The 14,273-nt window shown below is 48.0% G+C and overlaps 1 protein-coding gene across 1 annotated transcript in view; it reads right to left on the bottom strand.

Moving 5' to 3' along the window:
* Positions 1 to 10,488, bottom strand: part of RASGRP1 (RAS guanyl releasing protein 1) — an 80,265-nt gene extending 69,777 nt beyond the window's left edge. The window contains exons 1-2 of the mRNA XM_043555687.1: positions 10,367 to 10,488; positions 5,762 to 5,946 (exon numbers count right to left, since the gene is read on the bottom strand). Of these exons, the coding sequence (XP_043411622.1) occupies positions 5,762 to 5,946; positions 10,367 to 10,401 (220 nt within the window). The 5' untranslated portion in view covers positions 10,402 to 10,488. The remainder of the gene's footprint in view (positions 1 to 5,761; positions 5,947 to 10,366) is intronic.
* Positions 10,489 to 14,273: the final 3,785 nt, after the last annotated feature.

Genomic DNA, 14,273 nt, shown 5'->3' with positions numbered 1-14,273 from the left:
CTGTAGTTGTAAGGAACACCCACGCTGTCTATTTCCACGGCTAAACCGCTGACAGGCAGGAAGTTTGGAAGGAAGTTGGCACAGTTGAGAAGGGATAGCAAGTGTGCTGTAGGACAGTATTTCTCACCATCAGTTCGTGGGTCACCTCCATCAAAACCACAGCGACTGCTGGCTGAATGAAAATCTCTGGAGTTGACCCTCAGGAATCTAAATGCACACACCCCACCCCTGATGATTACTGTTCATGGTCAAGTTGGAGAACCTCTGGCAGAGTAGAACGAACAAGAGCGTCGGAGACAAGATGACCACAGTTCAGATCCCAGCGGCTCTCCAACTAATGAACTGGGCCAAGTTCTCCAGGTTATGTGACACCCCGAGCTCCCACTCCCTATTAATTAGGATTGTTGTAAAGATTGACGGGCCCAGTTCAGGTAAACGCACAGTACCCTACAGCCCACAAGAAGTAAGTGTTCAACCAACGTCAGTCCACCATCTGTCTATGTCTCCCAGTGGTAACCCTCATGTCTCTGGACAGAGGGAAGCCTGCCGTCAACACCACCAGGCGGAGAGACAGATTCGAGTGACAGGGGTTTCCCATCTCCTTCTTTCTTGAGCCTGGCAGTCACTGTACCTCACACCCATGAGAGGCGGACATGCCAGGCTGGGCACTGGGTGATGCCAGCCTATCGAAGATGCAGCAAAGGTACTGCTTGGAATAAATAGCATCTGGATCACAGGATGTGAATTTGCTCCAGAGGGCTAATGACAGGCACGCCCTGGAGCTGTTCTGATGCCTAGAAGCCTTAGAACATGGGTGTCCCAAGGACTATCCTTTGTATGTGACACCCAAGCACCTGGGGGTTCCACTGAGGAGGCTACTGGGTCACCTTGGGTCTTCTTCACAAAGGGCCTGTGTTCGACAATGGACATGGCTTTCCGTCCCTTCTTGACACTACACTTGGCTTTGTTCCTTGGAGTTGCCCATCCTTGGGTCTGAGTGCCCTTCGATATCATGGCCCTTGGCTTCTGGTCTTGTGTTCCTGTTGCCTCTGGACACCTCACTGTGGTGCACAGCCTGTAACCTGCAGAGTGGTGAGAAATCCCTAGCCTTCCCTTTGCCACAGAGGGAACTGTGTGTGGTCCCAAAAAGTGTGTGTTTGCCTTCTTTGGCTCCAATTTTTAAAAGTGGGTGTAGTGTTTTGCCCTTAACAAGCTGAGGTCTATAAAATACGTCTAACATCTAAGTGTTCCGTGCTGCAGAAAATATACCTATTAGTTTGGGAGGCCTTTGTATAGCATTAGCACAATACCTACGGGAAATTTTAATTAACACTTTGCTCAAGATAGAATTTCAGGCAGACATATATATGTGGGGTCCAATGAACAGTCCTCATATTGAATGAGTTTAACTTCTAATCTGGGGGAGACTAGGCCTGCAGAAGGTGGGCCAGGGTTCAGGCATGTCCCATGTGCCATGCAGGTATCCAGTGCATGAAGAGGGGCCTTCCTGGGAGAGGGGTATGAGTGAGCCCCAGCTCAGGTTGCAAGGGGCTGCTGGGGACAGAGGAAAAAGCACTCGAGCAGCATGTTTTCTCTCTAGACTGAGGGCACGAGGCAAATTGCATCAATTCTCAGAGGCCCAATTTATTTTCTCATTTGTCCAGGGGAGACAATACCACCTGACCCTCCAATTTCAGAGCTGTTTTGAGTTTAAAAGAAAACCAATACATATGGAGCGCCAATAAAAAATAAACAACGCTCTATAAATATAGAGGTATCAGCTAAGCTGCGTTTCCCTTCACACTGACAGGTACGACAGAGACGCTGAATGTCCGCCTACACCCCACCTGGGAGCAGGAGGGTTCCTTGCTGAGGGTCCCTTTCTGGGACACGTTCACAGCTTTCTTTCTCATGCTGCTGAAAGTTGTCTGGCATTCAGAAGGGAACAAGGGAAGTTTTGTGAATTTGGACATGAGAAGCCTTCCGTTTGGCCCCAAATGCTGGCAGCCCTCTTAAAAAGTAAAAACATTAAAAACCAGATGATCTCATAGGTCTTTTCTACCCCTGAAACAGATGGTGTTATTCACATACGTTTGACATAAATGTACCAGGTTGTGATGATTTGCCTCATTATGCTCAGCTGAAGAGTGGATTAACGGGCAATAATTTGCTGAGAATGTAAAGCATGACCTCCAATTAAAACAGAAGGTGGGAGTGGGTTGTCTCATGGTTAAAGCAATGAACTATGACTCAAGGCTCTGAGTTTCTAATCACAGATCTGTAACCCTGTATGTGACAATAGGAGGCTTGCTGTGAGACCTTCAAGACTACCCTTAATATGTATGTGCTGGTCACCCATCCTTAAAAGCATTGTCATAAGTCCTCTCTCTGAGAACAGTGTGGGTGGTAATTAATAGTTAATAACACTAAAGAGAGAGGCATCAGTAAGGATGCTAAATCCAAATGTCTATGATACCTTAGCGAGTATTCAGGCTATTACCTAGAGATGCTAGAAATATGCAAGTTCCACAATTTCCAGAAGGTCTCTCTGTTGCTTTCCCCCTTCAAGTCAACCATCTACCCCATCCAGCACTGCACAACAGACTTTCTGCCATACATGACGGAAATATTTTGTTTACTCTGTTCAGCAGCAGCTACCACTTGCAGATACTGAGCACTTGAAATATGCCGGGTGAGGCTGAGGAACTACATTTTACATTTACTTTAATTTTAATTAGTTGAAATGTATATGTAAATAGCCAGATCTGGCTAATAGCAACCATACTGCACCATACTGCTTTAGGTAATTCAAACCTCCTCAAAGCATCTGCATGAAGGTGCGGCTGAAAAGGTAGTAGAAATTAACTAATTAGTCTTTATTCTCAAAACAGGTGTTTTTTCCTTTTTTTTTTCTCCCCCCAAGTTGGTGGGAGAGTGGCTGCAACCAGAGTCTGAAGTGCAAGATTACCAAAACCAAACCAATAATAGTCTCCCCACATGTCTGTACCATTTCCCTCTCTTTTCACAGGCATTAAAATGATAAGACATCTCAACTCATTAACAAAAAACTAAGCTAGACTGCTTTCTTCTAAAGCAAAACTTTCCGACACAAACATGGGAAAATAACTAGTAAGAAGAGGTTCAAGAGAAACAGAAGGCTCACTCTGTACTATTTTCGGATCACCTGCGAGGAGACCTCCAGAAGCACCGGCAGGCACTCTGCCACGGATTATTCTTTGTCAAGAGCTACTCATGATCCCCAGCTATGCTCACCTCTGTTGTTCGAACTCCGCTCCCCTCCCCTCCCTGGCGACACATGGCCACGATACCCCATGAGTGAAAATCACGTGCTGTCTCCCACTCCCTCCAGACGTAGCATGTCTTTTCTTTTCCACCTCTTTCATATAAATTCTGTGGCAGGAAACCGTGCATGCATACTATGCAAAACTTTGAGATCTTACTTACCCACCTTCCCCCTGCAATCCCATGGCCAAAGAGGAGTTTGAACAGTGGCTGTTCTCCCTAATCCATCCTTACCCTTGAAATGAACTTTCTCAAAACTCCACATGTGTAAAGAATGTATTCTTCCTACATGCCTTAGATTATTTCCCTGCCTTGTGTATCTATCTTTTTTCCCTTGAAAGGTGCATTTCTCAGGTATTCTAAGCTCTGATACTGGAACAGGGGTCTGGTCACAGTAATTCTCCTTGTGCACTGCCTAGCCTGTGTCTGTTGCCATTAGGGGCTTAATCAATGCTTCCTCAGAGTGGATAAGACTCTTGGACTCTATGGGATTTTTAAAGGTTTTGGGTTTTAAGGTACTTTTTTCAGTTCAACATATTCCAGAAAACAATACATCTTTTGCCCCTGTAGGATTTGTTGAGGGGAGTGGATTAGGCTTGGTTCTTTTGGGGAAGGACTTCAGAACTGGTCATCTATTTCTCAGGTAGATGTCATGATTATTGGAAGGTTAGGAAAACAGCTTTGACCTCAGCCAGCAGTTGCCTGATTGGCACAAGAGGAAGAAAGTTACTGATAAATACATTCCCGGTCCCCATTTTCTCAAAAGTGAAATGGAAAAAGAATAAACATCCTTATTCCTGAAACAGCAACAGTGCCCTGCAAAAAGACTGGTATGTAGGACTACCAAGACTGCGTGAGGAACTTTGCAGCTCATTCCAGTTGGGAGCCAGTTGAAAGTAAGACCCAGGAAGAACAATGGCTCCTCACAGCCACCTGCCCACTAGTCTCCTGACTTCTAGGTTCACCTCCTTGCCCATGTATTTTCTAAGATTATTTTAAAACAGACAATCATTCATTCCACTCCCCGTGTCATTCTTAACTGAAAAATTAGAGTATAAATACATACAAATTTAATTAAAATTTGAGGCTCACCTAGTAATAATAAAAGTGCTGCCCCTTTTCCAAGTTAAAAAGCCTACAACAATAATGTAGTGTTCTCAAAGTGAGTACGTGGGTCAGCTACATCAGCATCACCTGGGAACTTGTTAGAAATGTAAATCCTTGCGCCCCACCCCAGGTCCACCAGAGGACCCAGCAATCTGTGTTCATAAAAAAGATAACCTCCGTGTGATTCTGCACCAACATGTGAGAACTGCTGCTTTAAACCAATGTGGAAATCATCAGAACTACTCAATTTTGTACTTGAAGTGTACTAAACAAGTATCCCTAAGATGTCAAATCTTTCCCGATTCCATAAATAAGGTCTGGCCCAACGGTAAACATGTCCAGCCAAGAATCCCTAGTTCTGAATTCTAACTGATTTGCGTGTTGTGCTGCCTGGGATCGGGTCGAGCCTCCCCTACATCCCCCAGGAGGCTCCACGAGGGTCTGAGATGGGCAGCCACTTCTGAGCTGAGCCACCTGTGCTCATCTGCTTCCTGGTGGGAGACGCAGGGGTTCAAAGGGGGCATAGAGGGGGGAACAGTGATGCTGGAAATCTATGAATTTTCCATCGATTTTAATAATTCCTTTTTTGAGGGGAACCAATATATAGTATTTTTCAATCACTATTTCACAAATCACAATCCAAAAAAAGACAGTGCTTATAAGATTTTTTTTTAAAAATGGGCATCTTTGCAGATAACCGCTCGTGAGCTGCATGAAACCGTGCACCCTTCAGGCTGAGCATGGTGATGACAGAGGGCAGCATTCTAGAGAATTCACGGTCCATGTGTGTGTCTGCTTACCCCCCGCCCAGATCCCTGACCCCCAATCACAAATACTTCCTAACCAGTATCTTCCAGTCACAGACATTCTGGCTTTAAATCCTGTCCTTTCCTAGTCCCTCACAACTACCCTCCAATTGTAAGGGGGATTATTACACTCTATCATCCACATGATCCAAAGGCTTTCAAATTTCTGTTTGATAACAGTGTTTGCTCACGTAACCTTGTCTTTGTGTGCCGTACGAACACAAGGGCAGAAGAATGTCAAAGCACCAGAGGCACAGTAGCATTTTATGAGATTTCTCATCACAGGAACAACCTCCATCCTAAGAGAAATGGAAATGCAAACTCTCCTCCGTAACTTTTCTCACTTGAAATCACGCCTCTCATCACGACCTATTACACCCACACAGTCATGTGCCATAGGCACTGCACACGGTCTCCAACATTTCAAAGGCTCAAAAGATATTTTTAAAGCCAAAATACAATCCAGGTTGCTATTCCACAAAGCAACTTTTTAAGGAAGAACAAAGTAATAGATTTTTATGCATGTGGGTAGTTAGTGAACTCACCAAAAGATTGAATGCAGCTGTCGATGAGATCGTCCAGGCTGGCTCCTTTGGCTAAATGTCCCAGAGACACCATCATGCGGAACTGGGTGATCTGGGCCAGGCTGGGATGAGAAGGGAAGGGGCTGCTGGCTGACTTCGCCTCTAGTTTTGCTTTAGTGGCAGCTCTGCAGCCATGAGACGGTTTCCTGGGGAAAGAGGGGAGGCAGTGAGTGCAAGCCAAGCAGCCAGGGGACAGACAGACTGGCAGCTCCAAGCTCTGAAGGCAGATTGGGCAGGAAAGGAGTAGAGATAAGACAATTAATCCTGAGAGTTGGGCTGATAGAAGACATACCCCTCCCACTTGGCAAATGCACCAAACGGACTGGTTGGCTGTTAAAGAGACATCTCCCAAGCAAATAATAAGGTGAGATTTCAGGGCTGCAACGAGGGCTCTTCAGTCTGGGATTAGAACTGCTTTGGCGTGCTGGCTCTGGCTCCTGAACCAGAGAGGCAGAGGCCAGGCCATGTAGGTAGTCCTTAGCTCCTACCAATATTTTAGCTGGAAGTCCACTGACTTGGGTCTGAAGCATTTTTTCATTTGGTCTCATCTTCAACTGAATTCATTCATCTTGAGCAGTACCAGAGATGCTGCAGAAGGTCAGGTGGTCTCAAAAACACCTCTGAACTTTAGGGGAGAAGTCAAAGACTAAAGACCCATGTGCAAGGGAGAGGATTTACAGTGGAGGTGTTCAGATTTTCAGCTAATCTTGCCTTTCTCACAAATCTTGAAGATTCTGTTTTCCATTGTTGATAATACTGGCAATCATTATATGTCAGTTTTTACCACTAAATATTATTCTATCAAGTCCTTAATTGGGGAATACTGATTTAAAAAAAAAAAAAAGCAGAGCTTATGTGAGCTTTATTTCGGAACTGAATGTAAAAGGAGTCTGGATCTGGAAATGGCTTAGGAATCCAACAGGTCACCTATGTTCTCTCTCACTTAGCTTTTGTCTTTGGTCATGACCTCATCAGTACAGGTCAAGTTGTTTGCAAAATGATGAAGTATTTTACTTTCTTTCCTATTTAAACACACAGATGCATATCTATAATCTTTTCAGGTTTAATAGTGAGGGGTGTCGTAGCTGGTTAACTTCTTTGAACATATCATTAATTCTGTGGCTTTGGTTATTTCAGAGTTTACGACCGAAGAGGAGACAAAAAAATTTGTGCCTCAGATCCATAACTTTAGCTACTCACTATGTATTTTGCTAAACATGTAAGGGCATTAGTTAATAAGTACTTATTCTATTAGTAAGACACTGTGATAGGCCAGAGGGGAAGGGGACTGGAGTGAGACAGTCCATGTGAGGTACTCTGTAAACTGTAAGACCTACTCCTTACATTAGTTATTGCTGCTGTTGTAGAAAGGTAAACTAGACGTTCCTTAATTCAAAAATCTAGTTGGAGAACCAGACCTACACCATGAAAAGACAGCTCTATAAATCTTAAGTGTCCTGTGGGTGTCAAGCGTAAGAAGCGTGATGTTCTCAGAAGAGAGAGAACCAGTTCCAGGTGGAGTGTTGGGGGAAGCTGCTCCAGTAAGATATAATCTCATCCCTCAGAAGGGGCTGAAATGCTTTGATCAAAATGAAATGCTGGGGGCACACATGGATTCTCTACTAAAAGAGAGTGTACTGAACTATGGGCCACCCGGTACGCAGCCAGACTAGTGGAGGGAAGACCATGCCCTCTGATCTGTTTCAAACTAGCTCCGTGGCGCTGGTCCAGCAGTGACCACTGGACTCTGCTTTTGGCCTGGGGTGGGCCCAGTGAAATTGCATCAACAACTGGCTACCCAGAATCTACTAACCCAAGGAAGTAATTTCTGAAAGATCAAGTTGGTGTTACAGGACTTAAGTTTCTGACCATGACTGATTTTTATCCAGGCCCTGTGATAACCCCAGGATCAGATCAGTATCTGAAATCAAGAGAAAGTAATAATGACCATAATGAACTTAGCACCTATGATATCACATGCACTGTACTGGGAGGTTTAAATGATTTTTAAAGCCTATACCCCAGAAAGAGATCACCTCCATTACATGAAGTTGAAACTGAATCTAAAAGCTGCTAAATGACATAGCCACGGCTGTACAGCTCATATGTGCTAGATCTGAGATTTGTACCTGATGCCTCTCTGGCTTTATTTGATAGGTATTTACTGTGCTTGGGACCATACAACTTTCACTACATTAGAATTAGAAGGAGACTGCCACAGAGAGGCTGAAAAGTTTAAGACTCAAAAATCATCCAAAAGCATAGCTGATAACATAAAGTCTCCACCTCATACCCTCCTGTGGGCCCCTGGAACAGTCTTCAGAGCTGGGCAGGCTCTTGATGGTCACGTTCCAAACTTTCATATACATATGTGGAGGTCCAGGCTCAGAAAGGCAATGCCACTGGAGCAGAGGCTGGTAGAAGCCGGGCCTCCTGCGCCCCACGCTTTGTTCGCCGGCTAGGCTCCCTTCCCCTCCTCTAAGTACAGACAACTCTCTAAACCTGGTGCTCGTTGTCCAGTGTTGGAAACACTTCTGCCTCCGTTGCTGCCTTTCCACCACGAAGACCCCCACCAAGGCAAAGGCGGGAAAGATGAAAACGAAGTCCTTCTCAAGAGACGTCTTTTTCTCTTAGGCCTTCCAAAGACAGGCGGCCACTGGACTCAACCACAGGCCACAGGCCCTATCTCCATATACAGCTCTTTCCCCTGGGGCTGGGAGGTGTTAATCTCTGTCTCTCAACTGTGGGATCCAGGAAACATTCCATTTTCTCTCTCGATTGGTGGCATCGACCACTGAGGATTCTGAAAAGTGCGCTGGCTCTAATTCTGGTAATGCTCCCTAATGTCAGCCGTAGGGGAAACCACTTTGGCTCACAAGGTGATTCTTAGAGGCAGATGCTTTTATCAGAACTAAGAGGGAACTAAGGGTAGATCCACACAGAAAGAAAAAGAGTGTGAAGGGAGTATTTAGGGTAGGGGGAAGGGAAAGTGAGAAATGTAATCTGGGAGAATGGAGGCCAAAGAGACGCACAGTTTGGGCCCAAGACACCAGGGAGAAGTGATGCCACTAAAAACCACACTGCATCCCGAGAGGTCTGGGAAGATAGGGTTATCTGCGCCATAAAGTAGGAAACTCGGCTCTTTGGCTGCTCAGTCTCTTGACTGCTGCTTCCTGACAAACCTTCAAACCACTCGGTCTTCTGGTGAAAGGTCTACAGATAAGGATGTACAAAATGTTTCATTATAGGTAGATCAAAGAGTATTTAAAAATCATAGAAAGAATACTCTAAGTCTCCAAAGGCATATTTTTAAAGGACTGGAGCCAAATGTTCCCATGTAAATTAAAACATAAAATAAAAAAATAAGGCCAGAGAGAAACACATTAACTTGAAGGGGTTTTCTGAGAACTATGAGTGGCCAAGGCTGCATGGAATTTGCCTCAGGAAGCAAGGAGGCGGTGGAAACTCTGACCTGGCTCAGGTGAAATCCTCTCCAGCACAGGTGCCTCAGCAGAGGGCACACACTTTCAGGTTGAACTTTTTAGGAAAACTAGCCAAGAAGAGTGAGTTAAGCGATGACACGGAGGAATGAGAACACAGACTTCCACAACTTTCTCTGCAGAAGATGGCTTTGGTTGGCTTCTGGTTAGGATTCTTTCCAGTCCTGTCCTCTCCCTCAGCCCTCTAATGTATACTCAATTTAACTTACAGACACCCCTCCCCTCAATCTAGGGAAGGTGCAGGGCTGCACCCTGGGGCAAACACCGTCAGGGTGCCCGAGTGCAGAAAGGGCCAAGAACCTTCGGCTCCAAAAAGTCCAGCAGAGCAAAGCTTCCTGCCTCTCGCGGGCATGTCTGTGCGGGCCGGTCACACTAGAGTCCACGTGGAGGAAGTTGGGAAGAGCCCACTGGCGTGCTGTGCCCAGGCCCTCCCTGCTCTAAGGGGGCACACTCAAAGTTGCCTGCCACCCCCCCCCCCACCCCCCAGGCCTCTTTCCCCTGCCAAAAGACTTTGCACTACCACACTAACTTCATCTTCGAGACGCTCCTAACACATCTCTCTAGAATCGCAGTGGGGGTGGAGGGGCGCATAGTTTCCACCCAGAAGGCCGTATGTTTCAGGGACTGCCACTCGCTCCCTGCAAACTGGCCTTTCCGGGCCCTGCCCCGGATCCGCAGGGCAGGGAGAGGCCGGCAGGTGGCGCTGCCGGAGCCCCGGGACCGCCGCAGGTGCGGGTGGTACGGAAAGTCCGCGAGTGGGAGAGACCCAGGTGCCGGACGCCGGGGAGCCGGGACCGGGTGGGGAGGGCCGTCGGTGCAACTCCGGAGCTCGTGGCGCGCACGACCCAGCTCCCCGCCCCTCTTGCCCGGCCGCCCGCTTCCCCGGGCTTGAGCCGAGACCCTGGCCTGCCGCCGCCCGGACCCCGGGTCAGCAACTTCCCGTAGAAGGAGGCACCCATGTCGCCCGCCCCACTTACCTCCTCCCCCCGCCCCCTGAGAGGGCTCGCGGGGTCGCCCGCCCCAAGGAAGGAAGTCGGCGCCGCCGAGGCCCCGGGCCCCTACTCACCTCGGAGCCTCTCTCGCCTTGCCCAGGGTGCCCATGGCCGCGGCCGGCGCTCCCGCGGCCGCCTCACCTAGCGCGGCGGGACGGGCTCGACGGGGCGCGGCGCATCGCCACCGCCGCCGCCGCCTGCCGGGCCCCTCCGCCCCCGGCCGCCCACACGCCGCTCTCGCAGCCGGCGAGCCCGCCCGAGGCGCACCCGCAGGCACAAAGTTTCTGTGAGCGCGCCCTCTCGCCCTCACGCGCGCGCGCACTCTCTCGCCCGCACCAACCACCTGACACGCGCTGATGCTATCGGTGTAGGAAATGTGTGGCGCTCTCGGGCTGCTCTCCGAAGCCCGCCCCCATCCAGCGCGAGCGCCCCGCGGCGCCGCCCGCCGCTCCCGGCCCCCGGGTCAAGTCTGAAGGGGAGCCGAGGGCTGGGGAAGCTCCGGGGGCACCGCGGGGGAGGTGCGAGCCCGGCGGCGCGCTGGGGCCCCCGCCCCCGCATTCCAGTCCGGCCTCGCGGAGGACCCCGGGGCCCTTCGCAGGCCCCCTTGTATGTGTCAGAGGGCAGCCGGGGCGGGGTAAGGAGCTAACGCTCAGGTGTGGATCTGCCTTAGCCCGCGCCTCCCAGGCCTTCTTGGTAGCAATTTGCGGGACTTTGGCCGGAGATTGGCGCCCTGCACTCCCGCGGGAGGCGGCGGGAGCGGAGGTGCGCTCCAGAAGTGTGATCCGTATTTGGCGGGAGACGGCTGGCCGCCTGGCAACTGTGGGTGTGGGAGATGCGGGGAGTGTGTGTGTGTGGGGGAGAGAACTTTCTTACAGCGGACCGAGCCAGGAATGGCGACCTAGCTCTGCTTGTCCAAAAGATAGTGATGGTAACAGTAGCTAACTGATGGAATGCGTTGTGCTAAAGTGCTTTCTATACGTTGCCTCGTTTAAGCCATCCCCCCAAATCCCAAGAAGTCACTGTTTTCGAGATGAGAGGACATGGAGAATAAGATGCCTCCCACCACACGACTGGTTAACAGCAGAGAGAACTGTGACCTGGGCTGAGATCTGTCTCACTCCCTGTAATCGCTGCTGGGCTGTCCTAATAACACACCCATTATCATCGTTACATGCCTTAACTCCGGCCACAATAATAGGTTTCTTCCCAGCGATAATGTTCTGGACCTTAAAGTCTCCCTCTGTGATGTCATTTCTATGTTTCTTCATGTTTATATGCCAAAAGAAAAGCTTACAAAGGCACATAACCTACAGAAAGAAGTGAGTGAAACGAAAAGTGAAAAATAAGGCATATAAAATGGAGCCAGAAGTGAAAGTCGTGTTTTTGTTTTTTTGTTTTTTTAACGCACCACATAGATCCCCATGCACTTGGTTACAACTGGGACCAAAATTTGTCTCCCAGATTTCTAGTAGTCATGTTCAAAAGGGAGCTTGGTCTAGAGTAAAATTTCTGTCACGTGCAAGACAAAAAAAATTATTCAAGAGAATATCAACTCTTCTTAATAGTAAGACCACAAAGAAATTTCTCCAGCGAATCATCATAAACATTGGGTCACAGCCAAGGTGTCCTCAGTCCAAGCCATGTATATAGAAGGAGCATGTGGATATTTATTAAATATTACATTATGGCAGTTTTCTAGACTATATGGCATATGCATATGTATATATGCTAAGTGGATAAACATACCTTTATGTAAATGAAAAATTATATGTAAATATGTGTTCATATCCACATATATAGATAAATATGCTATTTGGTGTATACACACAATACTGTGTATCGTGTATATATTTGGTGTATACACACATGTAGGCAGTTGCACACACCTGCACACCAGAGTCTGTTACGTATAGAAGTGTAGAAATTATTAGTGATTCAGTCGGTAAGCAAGTCTTGCTGAGTTTACTGAAGAAAGAGACCTGCTTCTGCCTGGGAAACGTCTTTATCTCTGGCTTCCTGAGAGTGCTGCACTCCACCTGCACCTGACTGTGTCTGAACCCACCTGAGTTCTTTGATGAGGCTTTCTGGTCATTTCTACGTAAACAATTTATCTTTTCTAAACATGTAAAAAATTAGAAGTGAGCTCTATCTCTTTATTCATCTTCTGCTATGTGGTTAGTCTCCCTGGTGTTTGTTGTGTGAGGCACCTCTGACCTCAAGAACAAAGTTCTCCATTTCTCTGGTCCTGTCTTCTTCTCCTACCTCTCGGATGGGCTGTAGCCAATACCAACTGTAGTCGTTGAGAGAGGGTGGGGCTCCGTCATTCTTCCTCTGTTCAATCAGGTGTTCTTAACTGATGTCCATGGACCTTTACTTGGCTTTTTTGGTGGGTATGTGCAAAGCCTCTGAAACTAAAAACACCAATTTTCATCAGATTTTCTAAATGATACATTACTCAAATTAGGCGTTTTTATTTTCTTCCATGACTTCAACAGGACCCATGTGACTTTCGGTCTGAATATTCAACCTTGATCTAACATTCACACTCACATTTCCAACTGGTCACCTCTTTTCATTGTCCCAGAGGCCATCTCCATGGTGACATGTTGATCTCAGCCCCCATTATCTCTGAATCTGGACATGTGTCATAGACTCATAATTGGCTTCCCTACTTACAGAACCTCCTTTTCTCTGATCCTTCTTTCATATTGCTTTCAGAGTTACCTGATCACGTCATTAGTCTGCTTCCAAACCACTAAGGGATCCCGGGTTGGCTACAGAATAAAGTGCAAACTTGTTAATGGTGTGTGTCTCCACAACCGGACCTTACCTGTCCAGCCTAGCCTCTAGCCATGCCTTCCCAGGCACCTGACCTCTTAGGCGGCACCTCCATCACTCCTGGTAATGCTGTGCCCTGTGTTCTTACAAGCCTTGGTGCTTTTGCTTGTAAACTTCCTTCTGCCTGCCGTCTCTTTTCACCTGGTAAACACACAAAGGCACAGCTACACCATATGCATGGCAAACTGTCAAGTCACCCTAGAGGGGATATACAGGGCTACCTTCCAGGTACAGAGGGGTACAAACCATTCGCAATCTGCCTAGTTGTCCTTGGAGAACCTATGGCCACCACAGCTCCCACTTTCTCTGTTGCTGAACATTCATCCGTTTAAGATGTATTCACTGGTTGCCAACTTTGTGTCAGATGCTGTCCGTGGCCTTGAGAATTTGGTAGAGAACGAGACAGATGAGATCCCTGTTCATGCAAGCTCACTAATCCAACAGACAGACAGTAACCAAGTCAACAAATGAACAAATGCACCACGATTTTACACTCTGACTTCCAGCAGCTGCCCCTTCAGAGTCTGGTTACCCCTGTGCTGCTGGGGACAGCATGAGGTGTCCCAGTGGAGGCCCCACATGCAACTGAGAGGACAAAGCTGCCACAGCTCCAGAGAAGAGCGAAGAGGGATGGAGAGGGAAGGGAAGGAGCCGATGCGGCATCACGCTTTACTCTCCTGCTGAGTGCTGCTCCTGTTTCTGAGGCACGGAGAATTGGCCTCATTATTTTGTTATGGTGCTGCTGTCCCGTGCAGCAGCACACCAGACACTGCGTTCCTGCTGCCGTTCACCTTGGACCAAGGCTGCAGGAATTGCCTACACAAGAAGCAGCCCCTCTTGCTTCGTGCCTATAGACTGGGGGCTTGTGTGGGACCCCTGCTCATTTCTTGGTTCTCGGCATCCTCTCATGGATGCAGAGTCCTGCCTCCCTGGGAGCCTCTCTGTCTATGGGCCAGCTGTTCTGGGCAGTGTTCTCCTTCAGGTACGCCCAGAATTCTTCCAGGGGAATTGTACGAATGTCCTGTATTTAAAATGGCTCATCTCATATACAGACCCTAGTTGTGAATATCCATTCTTAATTTCAGCCGCTTTGAAGGATGCTGCCGATCTCTGTGAAGTCTCTTCCCAGAGCCCCTTCCCCAC

Source organism: Prionailurus bengalensis, chromosome B3 (genome assembly GCF_016509475.1).
Source record: "Prionailurus bengalensis isolate Pbe53 chromosome B3, Fcat_Pben_1.1_paternal_pri, whole genome shotgun sequence".
In the NCBI taxonomy this organism is placed as follows: domain Eukaryota; kingdom Metazoa; phylum Chordata; class Mammalia; order Carnivora; family Felidae; genus Prionailurus; species Prionailurus bengalensis.
The sequence above is the reverse complement of the archived record's forward strand: the minus strand, read 5'-3'. Positions and strand labels throughout refer to the sequence as shown.